Source organism: Apiospora aurea, assembly GCF_038362705.1.
Source record: "Apiospora aurea strain CBS 24483 chromosome Unknown utg000001l_segment0_segment0, whole genome shotgun sequence".
In the NCBI taxonomy this organism is placed as follows: Eukaryota; Fungi; Ascomycota; class Sordariomycetes; order Amphisphaeriales; family Apiosporaceae; genus Apiospora; species Apiospora aurea.
Genome location: NW_027117388.1, coordinates 6,719,518 through 6,739,386, shown reverse-complemented (window position 1 = coordinate 6,739,386; position 19,869 = coordinate 6,719,518). Strand labels below are relative to the sequence as shown.

The 19,869-nt window shown below is 53.6% G+C and overlaps 2 protein-coding genes across 2 annotated transcripts; both read left to right on the top strand.

The window, feature by feature from the left end:
• Positions 1-12,393: 12,393 nt before the first annotated feature.
• On the top strand, positions 12,394-15,044 carry PG986_002046 (NADP-dependent malic enzyme; the record flags this gene model as incomplete). The annotated part of the gene is made up of 4 exons (XM_066838268.1): positions 12,394-13,097; positions 13,137-13,587; positions 13,755-14,104; positions 14,168-15,044. 4 exons carry the CDS (start codon positions 12,394-12,396, stop codon positions 15,042-15,044), a joined length of 2,382 nt encoding a protein of 793 aa, XP_066707161.1.
• Positions 15,045-16,472: 1,428 nt separating this feature from the next.
• PG986_002045 (MFS transporter OpS2) lies at positions 16,473-18,347 on the top strand (the record flags this gene model as incomplete). Its single annotated transcript, XM_066838267.1, has 2 exons — positions 16,473-16,938; positions 17,020-18,347. 2 exons carry the CDS (start codon positions 16,473-16,475, stop codon positions 18,345-18,347), a joined length of 1,794 nt encoding a protein of 597 aa, XP_066707160.1.
• Positions 18,348-19,869: the final 1,522 nt, after the last annotated feature.

The window sequence follows — 19,869 nt, the reverse complement described above, 5'->3', positions numbered from 1 at the left end:
GCCCGAATCGAGTCAGGAACTGCTGCAACCAAGTGGGAGAAGTAGGTTTCCCCCTAGTGCCCACTGCCCACACACGGCGCTGCCTTGGCCTAGGTATATTAGACCATCGCTGTCCGCGACTTTTCGGCGTTTAGCCTTCTCCCTCGAGCAGCAAGCCATGACAGCCGAAAGAGACGATGCATAAGGCGGCGGCGGTCAATGAATGGAGCTGCCACCTGCATTGTGTCATCCACCTGACGATCTCCCAACATGTCAAGAAGTCTAACGGGGGGGGGCCAAAGGGAAGTCTATCGAGTCCTGTAACCATATATATTTTCATGCAGCACAAATTTTACAGTTGGCGGCGCAGGCAGGCCCCAAACCAGCAACCAGGGTAGTAGCGGTGGTTCTATAGCTGAGGGGAACCCAAGAAAGAAAAGAAAGAAAGAAAAAATGCATTGGTGTAACTTCGCATGCGTATCTCTGCGTTATGCGTGTGACTAATGGTGAAGAGCTGAGACGGTTAGGGCCAAGACTGAAGGTGAAGGAGAAGACGAATCAGACGGCGGCTGACTAGGATGCAGCAGGCCCCGATCCAAGGTGAGAAAGCCTAAGGACTGAACTGCTGCTAATCCTCCTGAGGCAGATCCCCGGTGTGCCGAAAGCTGCTGTGGATGTGAGACTGCTGGCCAACGTTAAGAGCGAAGATGCGAGACAAGGCAAGCATGGACGGGGCCGGTCCATCAAACCAAACAAGAAGCAGACGCACACGCACACACACACAACAGAAATGCCAGGATGCCGAATGTCGTCAAGAGCTACTATTGTTTGAGTAGTAGAGACCCCCGAGACCCCTGCTAGGAAGAAAAAAACGGCGAATCTCGGAGTCTGAGCTGTTCCAAGCAACCCAGCAGGCTCCTTAGGTGTTAGGCTCCCTACGCAGCTCCACTTCTGGGCACGCTGTCGTCAACGGTGGGGGATCACTAGGGATCACGATCCTATGAGAGACCGCCAGTTGGAAATAAACACGGATCACAAATTATTGTGGGAGAAAAGCGAGGAATAATAGTATATCCCAGGCGCCTACAACGGAGTTTACAGCTAGACAGCCTCGTCGAATTCGGTAGTTTGCTCAGCGGGAAATTAACATGGGTCACGCGTCTATCCCGCTAAGGCTCACCCCCTTCGGACTAATGAAGCACGAGCTGTACCTTATATCCTAATCTTTTGGTGGTCGTAAGGGCTTGCTTCCCGCAGATGCGGTATAGGTATGTACCTAAGGTATAGGCAAGACGGGACGTATGCAGCCGGGCGCTGTCTGCGGAGGAGGAAATGGACAAAAATACATACATACATACATACATGCGTGCATGCAACAATACGAACAGCGCGGCGATAGAAGAAGCAGCGATCAGGTTCCATCTTCCATCGCACATGCAAAAATAATCAATCGGTTGTGCAACATGATGGATGTTTGAGCGATCGCCCTCACATCGTGGACTACCCCTGTCTGGTGTCTGGTGTTCATGTACAGAGCTCGAAGGAGCAAGGATAAGAGTAACGAGAGTAGCCCCTCGTGACCCGCTGACGAAATTGCCATGCTCGTTCACAACAACTTCGCTCCACCCGTCATTGATTGGGCATAGTAGTAGAGTAGTATGTATTTTTCCTAAACATTCATGGACCTAGTCCTCGCTCGCAAGGAGAAGGACAATCACAGCGAACAGATGCGACGTTCTTGTTCTAGCTGCCCCAGAATCTGCCACTGATAGATAATCTGCCCCTCCTGCCTCCTCCTCTAGCAGGCAAGCAGCTGAAGGGTGTGGTGGTGGGTGTGGGCGTCTGGGCGTGCGCGAGGCCTGCCCTTTTTCCCTGCCTAGTCCACTTTAATCCTGATCCTAATCCCTCCCCCTCATTTTCCAAGTTCCCACCGTTGCGGTCGGAGGTGACATCGATCGTAAGAGTCGAAAGGTTTGCCCATGGGGATCCCGCTCGTCGCCCGCATTTTCACGCGGGCGGGTTCACTTGGCGTCGCGTGGCTGGCCATACAAAGGGCGAGCCTAGACGTTCGGGGTATGGGGACTCTGGGGGAACGAGGAGGGGCACTGCCTGTCTGTCCTCTTGTTTGGGAGTATTGTATTCCCGGCAGGATGGAGTATGGGGGAAAAAGAAACCGGTTGCCAAACTTGCCATGCCCATACCAAGCTGTAAAACTGTAACCAACGCTGCAGCAAATGCAACCGAGCCGAGACGACGGAGTGATAAGGAGAGTGCATCTCCCCCATCCTGTCATCGACTGGTCATGATCAAGATCAGCAGAAGTGTCTGTCTGTCTGCTGGTGTCCGTGCCGCCATACTCGCGCGCACTTTCGGCCTGCCGCATACACACGAACCTGCATATGTGTAATGTGTACATAATATTTCGCATTGGGGCATGATCTCCCATCGACCGGTGACTAAGTCTAACAACCCTTCCTGCCTTTCTCGGTCGAGCGGCCGGCCTCCGAGCCCCATTGCCCCCCCGTTCCATGTCACGAATATAGGGTTGAGCAAGCAAACAAAGTCGTCTGTTCGCTCTTCGGCCAACATCCGAGCTCGTCTGCCACACCCTCTCCAATGCAGTCTCCGACAACCCCAAACCTGCGATCGTGTCTTGGCGATGCTGTTGTTTCTCTGCGAACCTATAGATATCGTCCGAAAGCAAAACCAGAATACCGTAAGAGACCAGCCAAAGAGTCTAGAACCAGCTTCCATATCGTACATCATCCTGCATGCCAGGATGTTTAACATAATAACTCCCCGGTGTTTTCCGATACATTGTTGCAGGTGATCGCTTGCGCGCTGCTGTAATTCGACGGCGCCTTCTAGACGCATTCTCGAAATTGCCCGTGAGCCTCTTGAGATCGTTCGCCAGCCAGGTCGCCGGTCACACTGCATGAGCGAATCACCATATCAACATCGACATACCAAAAGTTCCTGACGAAATATATGCATTGCAGGAAGCGTATCGTTCTCGCCGAAACATTCCCATCCTTCCACCCAGCCCTTTCGCCCCAACAGACCTGAATAGGCAAGGCCTGCCGCCGTGTCACCATCCGTCCCGAGTAATGCAAAAGTCTCACCATGTTTCCATTCCCCTTAGCACGCAGCCACCTTCAGCCTTGCATGGCGTTTAGGTTCCCCCGTCCTTGCCACTAACAGAGTACTTGCCCGAGTAACCCCGAAGAAATCGGCTTGCACATGATCCAGAGCAGTCGGTTCCGGGGATTGGATGGCGGTGATGGGGTCGATAGCAACCACGGCGCCCCCCAACAGAGCCGTATGTAGAAGCCCCCGGCTACGAAGCTGCGCGGCTTTCTTGCTAGCCAAATGCCAGAAAAAGCAAAGCTGCTGCCATCCGGGTAGTGTCGTCTTTGTTTCTAGCGCCCGGAAAGAACCTGCAAGTGATCTGATCCTCTGCGTTACGTAAACTTTATTCTATCGTACTTACTCGGCGTGTCTCCTGACTTTGCAGCATCTGATTAAAGGCTGAAGCATGGCGGTCAAGCAGAAACAGTCACGGTAGGCAAGATCTACTGCACAATCGCTCTTCACAGGTAGGATATTACGTACGCCGTCTCCTTATACTTTGATTCATTGTGCGAGATATACTCTCAGTATCTCCGTCCTTCTAATGGTGATTCCTTTGAGTCTGATACGTGACTTCTTCGTCCTAATGAAGGCTCTGACGTAGGGGATCTTGTTGCTGAGACGAAGGCTCATGGCGATAACTCGTTACTGGGCTTATGCGAGGTTTTCGCCATCGCCCGCCTCCTTGATGCCAACCTGGTACCGGTACAATTGGACATGATACCAGCACCTGTTGATTCACTATTTATATAAAAATGAACTTCGTTCAGATCTCGTTCGTGCCTCGCTTTTATCTCGGTTGTCTGGAGATTGAAGTCAACATCGCTATATTAGCGCCGGAGCAGCCAAGCTTGGGCACCGAATGGCCACAGGACAGGGAGCGAGGGTTGGCGAAGACGCAACTAAAGTCGGGCATCTCGTCGTCGAACGGCTTGTAGTTCGAGGCCTAAGCGGAAACACACGGATAGCAGGCCGCATCGGCCGGGATAGAGATGGGGGCACCGCTATAGCTGCCGAGCAGCTGGGTTCGGCGAAGAGCGGCAGCCATGGCCGCGAACGGGGTGTCGTGAAGGTTTTAGGTACGGGGCGGGCGCGAAGCGAAGACGGTGGCGATGGGAACATACGGGCTTGTTGGTGTTTAGGGAAAATACAAATGATCGGGCAGTTAAGCACCGTAATGCGCAGAAATGAATTGGACTCGACTTGGGAGGATCGTTATACTCACGCCAGGGGAATTCAGGGGCTATGTTGCCCCTATGGTGAGATGACATGATTGACCGGAAAGCCGAATCCTGTGACTGTAGCACGTCGTCCCTCGTCACTAGTATTCCCTCAGGGCAAAGGGCCTGGAGTATCAGTTACTTCTTTGGCATTTGATTATCTATCTACTTTGCCATAAAGACCTGGGTCTGAAGCATTAGGATCTGTTTTCGGGTGCAGGACTGCCAGTAACACCTCACAGGTTTGCTGCTTTGGATGCTTATACACCCTGGAGGAAGTGTGGTTTCTACTTACTACCTTCCGCCGATTACGGTTCTGTCGCCAAAAGTCTTATGACCGACTGTTCTAAAGTTTTAAAATTGCGTCGGGTGCCGACGTTTCGCAGCAGACGTTGCCTGTACAACAGGCGACAGTATTAATTGGTATTTAGCAGAGGAAGGTGGCAAGTTCTTCGGTAAATGGCTGGTGGAAGGTATGGCGGTGGTGTCAAGTGATGTGCCTAGACTACACGAAGACTTGTTTCACGGGTTTCTTCTTCTAGTACGGTGGATGTGCCAATGAGGAAACATGCGGCTCAACATGATCACTCGCATATGGAGAGACATGCTCTGAAGGGGAGCGGTGGCGACCTAGTTGAACGGCAGAATTATTTCCAGGGGGGGAGTTCATTGCTCTCGGAGCTGCCGACCAGGTACCTTTGGCAGGACCATATCGCCCCACCCGAAGGCATGTAAGGGAGAGAGGAGGTGCTATTATTTGAAGATATTGGACTCGAGCCCAATATTGCTGGACAGAAACGATTTGGCCACCGTCATCGGCTTGATTCTGTAGGTTAGCAAGTCAGCACAAGCATCCAAAACAGCGTCAAATTTACAAATGCTCTTCTTCACCGAGGTCTTACTCTCAAGGTCCAACCAGCTTAGCAGCAGCTACGGCGACCCGATCCGACGACTAGGCACGGCTGATGTATGGTAGGGCGCCGGATTCCGTCGACTCCTATGTCTCGTCTGATCCTAATCATGGGCTTCATTCCGTAAATGGGCTCGGAGGGTTATGGACTCGGCTATGTCTCTATCTACAGTTCCTTGTTGATGGATAACGAATTTCATGCGGGCTTGAGACTTTCGACCAGGGCAGGAGTACGTAAGAGATTAACCCGAACGAAGGGGGCGAGTGTGGCTGATGAGAGAATCGGGTTCCGTTCGAGGCGCACTGGGTTATGTAGAACGGCGGCGAGTCCTGTTGAGAAATACTGCACGTCGTGTAAGGCGAGTGCAGCTCGTACAAGAGCTGGACCGGCGAGTTGTATGCTGTTGGAAGTCTTGGGTCTGGACGATTATCTGGATTGACATCAGATGATATTGTATCTATACCCCTGTGGGCTTGTCATAAGGAGAACTGGAGAGTAGTTGAAATACACAAAGCTGCCAAAGACGCAGAGTGGCTATTACCACCAAGTCCGTCCATTGGTCGTGGGGAACATTGGTACTCACGAGCATGCTATCGCCAGGAATAAGGAGGTGATAGACCAGGAGGGATGGAGGAGGGTGCGTAGCAAAAACATTTTACATTTGTACATTAAGAGATTCTGCAGAACCTCACGGTGGGTGAAGCCCGCTACAATAGAGGATAGAGACAGGCACATAAGATCTGACGAGGGGCACCGATATTATCGATATGCTGCTGGGCTCATGCTTTCGGGGCACGAAGGATGTCACGATAGTCGGGGTCCACTCCTTGCTCGCATCATAAACAACACCTCGGCCGACATGGACACCTTGATAACCCAATTCCAGGTCTCAAATCTACGATATAACGCACACATACTGGATCTCTTCTACACGCACCGGAGCACCAGTTTAGGAACTGCCGGATTGTGGCGGATCAGTTGGTATGTCTCGACAAGCCCCTTTTTGGTCCTTCGCCGAATCATCCGCTCTTGGGTATTTTCCTCTTGGGGATGGCATTTAAAGGAGCACCGACCATCCGTCATCGATGCTTCTAACCGCCTCGGTGAGTAGAATAGGTTAGACGGGAAGGTCTTATTGTCTACCACAGCAACTGCCCTGCGTCGACAGCGGCTAGCATAGTCGAGGCAATCTTCATCGTAGCCGCCCACGCTGCGACCTATCCTGGACCATTCCGGTCTTGAAAAGCCAGTAAGATTCCAATGGGACGACACACTTTCAAGCTTGGAATTTCTGTGTCTTTCAACGGCAGGGAAGCCCGGAAGCCTGTTGGTAGCCTTTGGTGTCAATCCCCGTGTTTTCCTAGATCATGGCTGGTGCCCTCCTGTTCATCGTTGGGAACTCCATGATCCATCACTGGGATCCTGTTCAGGATCAAATTCTCCCACGATACTCCTGCCGAGGTTGTCGTATAAGATCGGGCCAAGTCCTGACTTCGATGCACCCGCCACAACCTGTAGAGCGCTGCAAGTGGAATCGTCCAAAGTTGATCAGGACGGAGGAAGCAAGGGATCCTGCGAGAACTCGATAGAGACCTCAAGAGCACATCGTTGGAAGCCCTCGAGGGACCGAAGAGACTGGCCGCAGTGCGAAAGAGACCCAAGGCCTGTTAAGCAATGACCCCCCTTCTTCATGGCGACCGACCCTAAGTCAACATAACGCAATACCAAGAATGCATACCGATCAATGGCATATCTCGAACCATCAGCACGGTAAAAAAAAAAGAAAAAGAAAGGGTTATTGAAGTGAGCTGCTGACATTCGGATGGGAGTGGTGGCGTGAAGCGAGACTGATAGAACAGCCACTGGTCTGAGAACGAATGGGGACAAGAATTCCGAAACTGGCACGATACAGTCGAAAACACAAAAACCGAGGTCCACGTCACCACAGCCTCCCACAGCCAGTATGGAAGTGCAAAGAGCGCAGCAAAAGCAATGAAAGAAGCCGACACCATGCAATCGATGCTCAAAGTCTTGACTCAAACGAGTATCAAGGAATTCTTTCCCTGTCTCTGGGCAACATCATAGATAACCGGAGATGACAGAAGCCCCTGAGGCCTCTAGCTAGCGTGACAGTTGCTCATTTTCATCTGCCTTCGATGTCACTAGGGAATAAGGATTGAAGCACACAATATAATCGATACCATCAGCGAGATCATCTATATACCCACTGTAAGTTATTAAGCCATGCCCAACCTGTCAATTCTGAGCGACAGGTTTTGCGCCGTCGACTCCCGGATTGTCAGGTTCAAGTTTCGGGTTAGGGTTGGCGTTAGCGTAAGGGTTAGATGTTGAAATACAAGCCATAGAAAACTGCTGGTCATATATTGCCATGGTCATCTGGTATCTGGGCGATGACCAGTCACTTACCTATCTGTTCTTGGTTGATGCCTACGTCGGCGATACAGTATTCAATATTTCGGGTGCTCCGTGTTCCTCACTTGAGACGTCCCAACGGAATGAAAGCGATACATCGGGCTTTGGATACCAAATATTAGGAACGAAGAGTTAAGGTACTCCACAATGGTCCAGACGGCATCTTCGGGGATTCGGGGATCAAGCAGGGCTGTTCTGGACAGCCGGGTCTAAGCCCGGGCCTAGGAAGCTTGGGCATACCTCCGACGCAATACCTCCCGCCGTCGCTTGGGGTGGTCAATCTGGCCCAGCCGCATGCTTACCTGCTGTGCGCGGCCGTATCAATAACAAGCGCTCTGGCGGTTTCTAGGGGCAGTACAGCATAATGCCCTACTGATGCTTCGCCGTAAGCTCAGTCAGCACTTGTCAAAACTGGAGCGTAATCAAAGGGATATTAGCTCGGTCAGTTCGGAAAGGCATACTACACAGGCAATCAGCTTGCGAATGCGAGGTTAGTAGAAGCCATGGTAAGGATTCTAATTGCAGGTGCTGGAGGGAGTGTGATTTTGGTTCTCGACGGCCTTCGGACACTCGAGGTTAAGTACCCCTTTTCGAGAAGATCGGGAACTTGCGGGATATTCTCAGGCTCATGCCATTGTTTCTCAGGACGATCCCGAACTCACCCGATGGCATGACCATTACTGGGCACCGGCGGTGATAGCTACCACGATCTGATGTTTATCGGATGACCGTGGTGGGAACCCTGGCGGGAACGGGATCCAGTATAGTCGGTCCGGGCGACTGGGGCTCGGGGCCTCGAATGGCGACCTCCCGGTCGGACTCCCGCCCCGCAGGCATACCGACGCTAGAGAGAACAGGCCCGACCCGTCATGCAGCCAGCAGTGAGGGCGAGGGCGAGGGCGAGGGTGAGGGTGAGTAGCGTACTCCTTCGACTGGCGACGGTATACGGGGTCTGCAACTGAAACAAACAAAACATTCGGCCTGCTCGGTACCACCTACGTCGCACCGAGCGGCAAAGCTAGGCGGGCTCCAAAGGGAATGTAATGCATGAGCCACAAGAAAAGCCAAGGCAAGAATTCGAGAATGGTGACGGTAACGCATGGGCGGACAAAAAAGCGGCATGAACGGCATGAAGTCTGACACGATCGTGTGTCTCCACGACTGTCGCCACGGAACAGAAGCCCGAGCCACAAGAAGGGGGGCCTGGAGGCCAAGATTAAGGGTCAGCACACGACGTGTTCTTGTTTTGGGCGATTAGCGAAAGAGAGGAGAGCCGCTCGCGTAGATTAATGCCTGACAGTATTACCCGTCACCGTTGAATGGATGGGATGACAATTATCCTCTGTGCTGATGAGATGAGCCGACGGTTGGGGGCCAGCCAGCATGCGATTTGGACGGACACGATACTTGCACACTCACCATACACAAATCATGAATATCGACAGGGCCTTGATCACTATAGGAAACTTGATCGCAGCCAGGGTTGCAGGTAGAGTAAGAAGGGCCGAAGGATTCACCAAGCTGCAGACAGTGGCCAGCGGAGACTCCCATGGACAAGTCAAGTCGTGCACACATATCACCGTCGGCGCTTCGAGAAATACTCATGTACGGGAGCCAGCGATTTGTCGTTTGCCCAGTAGTTTTATCGCAAAGGCTGAAGGGATGTTTGAGATTTGAGGCTGGGTGGAGCCTCCTCCTCTTGATCTGATCGACGGGAAGAAGTTTTTTTTCCTCTTCAGACGACGAACCTTGAGTCTGTTCTTGTTTGATTTCTCCATCCCGCCTTTGATATCCGGTGCTGTATCAGAAGAGTTCGGGGGCATGTTTCAAAAGGGGGGATGTCCGTGAGATTCGCGATGACTGAAATCTTTGCTAAGCCGGGCAACGGTCTGGACTGGGATTTTCGGGCTTCTGCACACGCCACGCCTGGCATCGATTCTCTTTAGTCCGGCGGGGGAGTTCGTGGGACGGGACGGTAGCAAGCGTGGGCAAAAAGAGCCTGGCGAGACTGGACCCGGTGAACTGGTCAGAACTTGTTGCCGTCTAGCCCACCCCCCTGTACACGCTAACTTTAAAGTGGTGGGGGCGACGGGTGAAATCGGGAATGAAAAAGCGCAAGCATTGCACCCAGAAGTACCAGCCCTGGCACCTGGAGCACGCCGAGCACGCCGCCCCCCTGCGGCTGGGCATCAAGCACGTCTGCTCTGCTGCGATCCCGGGTCCTTGGCGATATGTCGCGTGCTTCTTTCGGGGCCAGAGACTCGGGTTCTGGGTTGGGGGCTCTGCGTTCTGTTGCACACTGCACACTGCACACTGCAAGCCGCAAGTAAGCTGGAAAAGTCTGGACCGACCGCGTCTGTGGGATTCCACTCGGTACGAAGCAGATGGTCAGCTCCCCTTACAGTAAGCCTCATTGGCCACCTCCGTGCATCTATGTACCTGAGCCCCGACGGCCAGCAGCCAACTCAGCTAGCTGGCCATTTGGTAGGTCATGATGTAGCTACTCGGGTTTCTGCGTTGTACAGGCCGGAACGCCGTGTACGTGAGCGAAGTCAAGCATTTTTGATGGAAAGGCTTAGCTACCGTAATGTCTCACTTCAGAAGGTTCGACTGATTCGCATGCGGCGTCACAATAAGTCCGTAGCAAGACGCACAGTTCCAAGTCAGTATTGTGCCAATATAACAAATTGAACGATCATCCCGAGATCTTTCCTGTCAGAGCCGTTTTTTCAATGCTGACTTCCGTGTTGCGTGTGTTGCCCTGAACGGCTTGACGGTTGAGACGGTACTGTGAGAGGAACTGGTCATAGCCACCATCCATCAGCACCACTTACACTGGAGCTTTGCAGCAGGATTTCCTCGTATGTAGCAGGTCAGGCAGGTCCGGCTGCAGGGATATTTGGAGTAAGAGTCGGGTCCAATTTGGAGGTAATATATACGGTGGTGCAGCGCAGTCTTGCAGTGCGGCAGAATATCATATATCCCCAACTGTGATTAACCCGGGCCACTTGTTCTGTCCTGGCGGGGTGAGGCCGCTCGCACCTGGCCTCGCACCAATGTACTTCTCAGCGAGAGCTGTACTCCGAACTTCATGATCATCCTCGCTCGCATTCTCTTTTGCCTTCCTCCTCCTGCTGCCGGCAAGTCAAATCAATCTGTAGCAAAAATTGAAATGGACAAGCAACGCAAGGACAAAGAAATCCGAGTCATGCTTTGCATCTAATGACACATCCCGCCAAGGCAGTTACCGCGTGCCCACCTAGTTCTTTCTTCCTTGTAAGTCGGGTAGGCGCTGGGCTGTTAGTAGTCGCTCCGTCGGGGAAGTGCTCCTCCATCCCCAGAAACTATTTCGCTGACGGCTTGGCGACCAGGCGCCCGCCCTTCTTTCCCCGATTGGGCGCCTCCTACCCCAACTCGACAAATTGGAGAGTCTAGAGGTCTTGGACCGCGACCGCTGCCGCTGTCGGTGAACGGTGCTGGTGTGTGTCTCATTAGCGATGCAGTGGTCTTTCTGTCGACAGAAAGCCAAGAGTCTGACTACATACATGCACGCATCGTACATACTTGACTTGCGTTACGCATCGTTGTTGGCGGTTCAACAGGTATGCAAGTCCGTTCATCGGTCATGTTCGATCCATTGATCGGTCTATCTAACCCATGCAATGCACACTTATCTCTTGGGGGATGTGATGGGATGTATGTTGCATGTACCGTAATCCACTGGCCTGTACTGGCCAGTCAGTCCGTTTACCGGTCGGTCGTCTACTTGCCCTGATGCCCTGGGCATGGCACAGTCACGGTGACTGGATTCAACAATTTCGAAATTTGCTTTCTTTTAATCAGAGACAACAACGATAGTGAGCGATATAAGAAAACTTTCGGGATTTATCCAAGTTGAGAAACTCTCTGACCCGTCTCGCAGAGAGCTTCTTCATCCTACAGTACCATAATTCATTATTCGGTTTTATCCGCCAGGGATATTCCATTACCCGACAAACTCGACCCGGGATCTGATTTGTGAGATTAATTTTTCCCATTGACGGTACTACAGCGCCCCTCCCCATTCTTTTTTTTTTTGGTTTTTTTTTTCCGGACAGCCAGTGCAAGTGCGGAAGTCCCGCTCAGGCTCAGGCTCAGGCTCAGGCTCGGGTTTCTGGGCTCCAGGGCTCCAGGACTCGCTGGGCTGCTGCTGCTGCTGCTGCTGCTGGGCTTGCAGGACACAGCGACCCGACTTGACAGCACAGGCCTGCTGCCTCTGCCTGGCTGGAGGCGAGCAAGTGCGTCCGTCGTGCTGCGGCTGCGGCTGCGGCCAATCTCCAATTTCTTCTTTTCCTAGCTTCCAGAAGTGGTGGCGCGCGCGTCGTCTCCAAGTTTTCTTTTATTTTTGCCCCTAGGGGTTCCGTATCTTCTTCGTCCCGATTGCTTAGGCGGGAAAGAGACTGCCGTCTTTACCCAAAGTCGCAGTAGTTTCCGATATACAGGGTTGCAACAGGACCATATACTTACTGGATGCAGTAGGAGGTGCCCGCTGTAGATCCTCTCCGGCGTGTGCGCACAGTCATTAAGGGAGCGCCTGGCTTGTCTGGTCCTGACCCTTCCTCCAATTCTCTTGGTGCCCTACTGCATGAAACCCCAACGAAACTGAAGGCAGCCGGAGCGCCCTCCTCTGTCCCCCCCCTGGCAACCCCTGCAACGCGAATTCGCAACTCGGGATGGCACTCATGGCACCCTGCCTTCGTGCAAGGGTCTGCAGCGCCGGGGCTGTCGGCTCACCTGGTGGAATCTTATTAAGTCCCCATCGTCTCACTGCCGGACCTCAGTCTGCCACTCAATGTCGCCGGACTATTTTGATTAGCAGCAACCGCAGTGCGAGTTTACATACCCAATCTGGTGATCAGTGGTGTCATTCGAATAAGCAATCTAGCCATTCCGTCCCTAGTCCTCCCGAAGCTTTGTTGAGCAAGCTGGATTGGAAAGCTTCGTCGTCACCCCCTCCTCCTTTTCTGCACCACCCACTTCCCATCCGTCCAATGGCGCTTAACACCAACACCAACACCTACAGCACCATTAGCTCGCCGTTGTCAACACCACGCTCTCAATCCCCGGCATCCATCTTTTCTGGCCGCGCCTCCCACACATCCACCATCTCTACCAACAAGCGCATGTCTATATCTTCTCGGAGGTCCCTCACCCAGTTCAACCCAATGTCTTCAGTCAACACACAAGCGATACAAGAACGCATGAAAATGGCTTCGCTCGACGGTCTCCGAGGTTACGCACAGAACCACTACGGTGAAGTTCAACAATACGTCAAGACGGAGTACGTCCCCAAGTCACAGGCCACGGGCTTCCAGATCCTCCGCGAACCCTCGTGGAACAAAGGTAACCAACAAAACCCTATCCCAAACGCTCCCCTTCCTGTTGGGTGAGCTCGAGCTCGCCGGCCTATAACATGCTAACCGAGTCCGCCCCTTCCACCTCCAGGCCTTTCTTTTACACCAGACGAACGTGTATCAAAGAACCTCACCGGCCTCATCCCTCACGCCATGGAAGACGTAGAAACCCAAGTTGCGCGATGCATGCACATGATCAACACTAGGTCGACCCCCATCGACAAGTACTTGTATCTGTCATCGCTCAAGGACACCAACACCGACCTGTTTTACCGTGTCCTGATCGACAATGTCCGCGAGCTCATGCCTCTGGTCTACACGCCTACCATTGGTGATGTCTGCTTGCAGTACTCGTCCCTGTACACCCGCCCGGAGGCTCTGTACATCTCCATCAAGCAGCGAAAGTCCATTCGCACCATCCTGAAGAACTGGCGCTACTCCAGTCCCAAGATTTGCGTCGTGACCGACGGCTCCCGTATCCTGGGTCTTGGCGATCTCGGTATCAACGGTGTCGGCATCTCTGTAAGTCACTAATGAGAAAACCCCTCCCCCGTCAAGGTGGACTTGCCAATGCGTTGCACTGCATGTGCGCAAATATGCGCGGCTCACTTAGCACGTGAGCCAAGTATAGCGTGCATATGCAGTTCACCATTGGCGTGGTTCTACTTCGACTCGTTCTAAAACCGTAGGGCTGCGTCGCTGACCATCCCCAGATTGGCAAGCTGGCCTTGTACACTGGAGCTGCAGGTATCCACCCTGAGGAGACTCTGCCTATTGTGCTCGACTGCGGTACTGCCAACGAGACCAACCTGAAGGACCCCTTCTACCTTGGTCTCCGTGCCCACCGCCCCTCCGTCGCAGAGCAGCAGGCGTTCATGGACGAGTTCATGGAGGCTGTCAACGATGTCTTCCCCGAGATGGTTGTCCAATTCGAGGATTTCGAGACTGAGAAGGCCTTCAACTACTTGACCCGCTACCGCAACAAGTACAAGTGCTTCAACGATGACATCCAGGGAACTGGTGCTGTTGTCCTGGGAGGGTGAGCAACTCTGACTTGGCCAAACGTTTTTGTTCAATTTCCGACTGACCCCTTTTTGTGTAGATACATTGGAGCTGTCAACCTGTCTGGTGTACCCATTGAGGAGCAGCGCCTCGTCTTCATGGGCGCTGGTTCCGCCGGTGTTGGTGTCGCCAAGCAATTGGTCGAATACTACACTCGCCAAGGTCTCACCGAACAGGAGGCCAAGGAGAAGTTCTGGCTGGTCGACACCAAGGGTCTCGTGACTGCCGACCGCGGTGACCGTCTCGCTGAGCACAAGAAGTACTTCGCTCGCATGGACAACAACGGCCACCAGTTCCGCACTCTGGAGGAGGTCATTGAGTACGTCCGACCTTCGGCCCTGGTCGGCTTGACTGCCACCTTCGGCGTTTTCACCGAGTCCGTCGTTCGTGCTCTCAAGGCCTCGGTCGACTCTGGCGGTGTCGGCCGACGCCCCATCCTGTTCCCCCTCAGCAACCCCCTGACCAAGGCCGAGTGCACGTTCGAGCAGGCCATCCAGTGGACCGAAGGCACTGCCATCTTCGCTTCCGGTTCTCCCTTCCAGCCCCTTTCTCTCAAGTCCAGCGAGGGATCCGTGACATACCACCCCAACCAGGGTAACAATGTCTACGTCTTCCCTGGTCTGGGTCTGGGTGCCATCCTGGCCAAGGCTACCAGAATCACCGACGACATGGTGTACACGTCTGCTGCGTCGTTGTCGGAGACTCTGGATGCCGAGGAGATTGCCAGCGGCCTGATCTACCCCAAGATCGAGAGAGTCCGCGAGGCCAGCGTCGTCGTCTGCCGCGAGGTGATGAAGGCGGCCCGCCGCGAGGGCGTCAGTGCTCTGCCCGAGGAGCAGTGGGTTGAGTGGGAGGAGTGGGGTGATGTCGCTTTGACTAAGTGGATCAAGGACCGCGTCTACGATCCCCTCAAGTAAAAAGTCATGATCGGTTGATCATGCATGGCGTTAATGGTGTGTGTTTTCTTTTCGTCGGCCCAATCTATTGGCTGGTCACTGCCTCTTAGGAAGAAAAGGGGGTTTACACGATATCCCAGTTACGATACGTCTTGGAGACGGTTGGTTTGTCGCGCGGCAATGGATCCTGAACAGCTTGGAGAAGCAGGTCATGGCATAATTAGAGGCTCGGTAGAGGAGGTATTTAAAATAGAGTACCGTCAGATGATAAAAAATCAGTTGTCTTTATATTGCAATGCTGCTGCCTCTTCCATCATACCCATCCATTTGCTATGTGATTTGTCAAGGGGCCATGTTTAAGAGTTCACTCGTTCGGACATAAGTCCGCTGTTGTGGTTATCAGCGATTGCCGCATTCGATCGATGAATGTACCAAATTACACACGGGTACCTACCACCCCAGCTTCCCTCCATGCTGGCTTGCGACCAACGCCCGGGTTTGTCCACGCTTCTCACCCGTCTAAACCCTTCATGCCCGTGGTTTGAGCCAAGTACAGACGATCTTGATGCGCCAGACCGCCCACCCATCATCAATCGCAGCTCTCACGTCACCGTTGCTTGCTCATTCCGGTCTCGGACGCTATATTGCCCAAGGTCGGCACCTTCAGTGGCAGCGCCCTACTGACTACATACTATAGACATTCTCAACATCACTGCATAGTACTCTCCCACTCGGGGTCCTGCGGGCCTTTGGGAGCTGTTTACCTTGGGGGGAGGGGTGGTTGATATATTTGCTGCACAACAACAAAGTCGCCATGCGCCTCAAACCCCCCGCCCCCCTCGTCCCGGATACTCATTTTATCAGTTAGTTGAACGCGGTCCTTTCTCTTTATAGCTTTCTTTAGACAGCTGCAGTCATTCTCATTGGCAGGTTCAAAATCGCCAGGGTCAATACGTAACAATCCCCTTTGTGTACACACACACACACACACACACACACACACATGCTCGGCTCGCGACTCGGCTTTATTGACTCCACCACGCGGAGATCCCATCCCACGCCGTTAACCGGGGTTCGTTAGCTCACATCTCTCCCCCAGATGCAGATGCCCAGGGGGGGGTGGTCAACTCACCCACCACTGTTCTACCCGCGCGTGGGATATTCCCCGGACTTTCTCAAATCAAATCTGCTTGCTCATTTGTGGTCCGAATCACATACACACACACACACCCTTCTCTCTTTCACTGTCATCCTATTATCTGTCTCATTCCGGTCACCCTTCTTTCGAGACATCTATCTCGGCTCTCTGCCTGGCTTTGGCTTGCTTAAGTCGTACAGGTAGGGGCTAGGTGGTGTGTGGGTGGCAACGGTTGGTTTCCCCTTTACGTGCGTGTCGGGTGCTGGCTTCCGCCAAACCGGGCCGGTCCGCTCCGATACATTCTATGGACCATGGCGGTGGATGATAACCTCCCAGATAAACGTGCCAAGGACGCGGGCTCGATCTCGTCCTCGCCGAGTCGTGGGCCTAGCGACGACATGGGATCGACAGCAGCAGCAGCAGCAACAACAACAGCAGCCGAGGCAGCCGGCGTTGAGCGAGACATTGAGGAAAAGTCCATCAAGGCGGCCCCTGAGCTCCCGCCACCGACCAGCAACATTGAGGTCGCGCTCGGCGAGGACGGAGGGGAGACAGGGGCTCCTGCCTCTCAGACTCGTTCCAGGGGCGGTTCTTCGACGCGGTCAAGAGCCCTGAGTGTCGTGCCTCGGTCGCATCGAAGGGGGCTGTTTGCACGGCTGGCCGTGGTCCGGGAAGTGAACCGCCCCTATGATTATTCGAGGAGAGTCAAGTGGACCATCACCATCTTCGTCGCGATTGCTGCTGCGGCAGCTCCGTTGGGGTCGGCCATCTTCTTTCGTGAGTCAATACCTGGAAGTCTTCGTGTAGTGTGAAGATATACAAACATTGTTCTTGGCGTATGCTGACCCGTTATCTCAGCTGCGCTACCCGACATAACAAGAGATTTTGGAGTGTCTTCGACGATAGTCAACTTATCAGTGGCCTTTTACATGTTGAGCATGTCGATCTTCCCCCTGTGGTGGTCCTCCTTCTCCGAGACTCTAGGGCGCCGGACCATCTATCTCGTCTCCTTTGCCCTCAACGTGGTATTCTGCCTCGTTGGCGGGTTCAGCGTCAACATCGCCATGCTCATCGTCTTTCGGGTCCTTGCGGGCGGCGCGTCGGCAAGCGTACAGGCAGTGGGCGCGGGCACCATCGCCGACATATGGGAGCCGAGGGAGCGCGGACGGGCTATGGGCATGTTCTACCTGGGCCCTCTGATGGGCCCGCTCCTGGCGCCGATCATAGGGGGCGTGCTGGCCGAGGCGTTCGGTTGGCGCAGCACGCTGTGGTTTCTTACCGCCTTCGGTGCGGTGGTTTTCCTCTTGATATTGTTCGCCCTGCCCGAGACTCTCGCGATGAAGAAGCCGACAGCAGCAGCAGCAGCTGTAGACAATGACACGCGTGCCGCCGCCGCCGATGGAGCCGAGTTGTCCCGTGTATCCACGACGCGGTCTGTCCAAGTGCGGACCAAACACATGGTCAAATCCCTCAAGCGCTTCTTCATCGACCCTCTCCAGGTGGTAACCTACCTCCGGTTCCCGGCCGTCGCGATCACCGTCTACTACGCTTCCATCACCTTTGGTTCGTTGTACGTGCTCAACGTCTCGATCCAGTCGGCCTTCTCGGCGCCGCCGTACGGCTTCTCCTCCATCGTCGTCGGCCTGCTGTACCTGCCGGGGTCCCTCGGCTACTTCGTGGCCTCCCTGCTGGGCGGCCGGTGGATCGACCGGATCATGCACCGCGCGGCGGAGCGGGCCGGCCGCTACGACGCCGGCGGCCGGCTGGTCTACCTGCCCGAGGACCGGATGCGCGAGAACGCGTGGATCTCGGCGACGCTCTTCCCGGGCGCGCTCGTGTGGTACGGCTGGTCCGTCCAGCACGGCGTCCACTGGATCGTGCCGGGCCTCTCCAACTTCTTCTTCGGCGTCGGCAGCATGCTCGTCTTCAGCGCCGCCACCACCATGCTGACCGAGTTCATGCCGCGCCGCAGCAGCAGCGGCGTCGCCCTCAACAACTTTGTGCGCAACATCTTCAGCTGCACGGGCGGCGTCATCGGTCAGCCCCTCATCAACGTCATGGGCCACGGCTGGCTCATGACCATGCTCGGCCTCGTCGCGTGGCTGAGCGGGAACGTCTGCATCTGGCTGCTGAGAAGGAACAGCCAGAAGTGGAGGGCGCAGATGGACAAAGTGCTGAACCAATGAGAGAAGTTCAACTCCTATGGAGAAGGAAGATGAGGCGTCTCACCGTGTTGGAGACTGGAATTCCCAGCAGAGCGCTGTGAAGGAGATACAAACTGATGATATTGATGATGATGATGGATGAACCGGCACATGCTTATTAATTTTTCGCATACCATGAACAACTACCTAGTACTATACATAGATAGCTCATGTTATCGGATCAAACAAGCGCCCAGTTACTTCGTATGTCGCCGCCCCTGGAGGTATATATACAGTATCATCCCGTTTATTACTTATCCTGTTCGTTGTAGGGCACTATGTCGTCCTCGTGGGAGAGAACCCACCCTTGGGAAGTTGTCGAGCAGTGGTAGCAGTAGGTGGGCTGAGGGAGAGACCCGGGAGCCCTACTGCTGGCCCTGTATCATACAGGGACGTGCAACGAAGAATCTATTTTGTATAGGGTCATAAGATACCCACCGTACTTACGTTTCATCTCAACAGCAAATGGTGATAATATTGTCGGCATAGCATGGTCATGATCCACGCCCTTTGAGAAGACGTACACTGGCTGAAGTTGTACGTTGCTTAGAAGAGGACACCCCCCACCTCCAAAGACCATGTCAGAAATCCAGCACCAAGGGAAGTGTTGTTTTGACCGGCATTGGCCATCACAAAAAGCATGCAAGGTGGCGGAAGAGCACAACTACACAAGCATTCATACTGCTAATGAAATTTAACGAATAATACCCGGATTTTAGTATTTAGCCGACACATTACACACTATCACACACATGACTGTCTCTTCTCATCATCAAAGGGCTCAGCTTCCTCCCTTCGCCTCCCTTCTCCCTGTTACCCGCTCACGCCATCCCGTCCATGTGTTGACTCACTCCTCTCGATATACTTTCGCTGGGAATGCGCCGAACAAAGGACAAACGAACACGCCCAAGACCAAACCATGGCTCATCGCCAACGATCGACATTATCCACACCACATAAACACACAGGGGAATTACCAAAGCAAAGCTCAACGCTGGAGAACTCCACACCAGTAAATGGAAAGAAAAGTCCAGGACATACATATTTGACAGAGAAGCAGAGGGAGGCGGGGATGAGGTAAACAGAAAATGGATATATAACTGCAATCCCTGGGACACATTCCGTCTAATGTTGTCAATGCACATGTCCCAGAAGAGGACACAAAAGCAAGTGTGAGGGAAGTAGCCTATGCAACGTCTTCCAGAATGTGCTTCAGCGCCTGGCAAAGCACACTCCAAGAGGAACAAAACGCCCTTCGTATCCTGATTTTTGTCCCCGGGGTGGTATATCTAAATAGGAAACGGCCGTTATAATCTTTCAAAGATATTGTCGTGGGTACCGAGAGGGTGTGTTGGTAGATTGGTGGACGACAGCCACCGTCGCATCTCATAAATCCCAGTCAAATATGCTCGTAAATACTCCGTTTCGTGACTCGTTGCGTCTGATAGTAATGCATAGCTGGTATTCTCGGGGGCGATGACCCGTTTTCTAGGGTCGCCCGGCC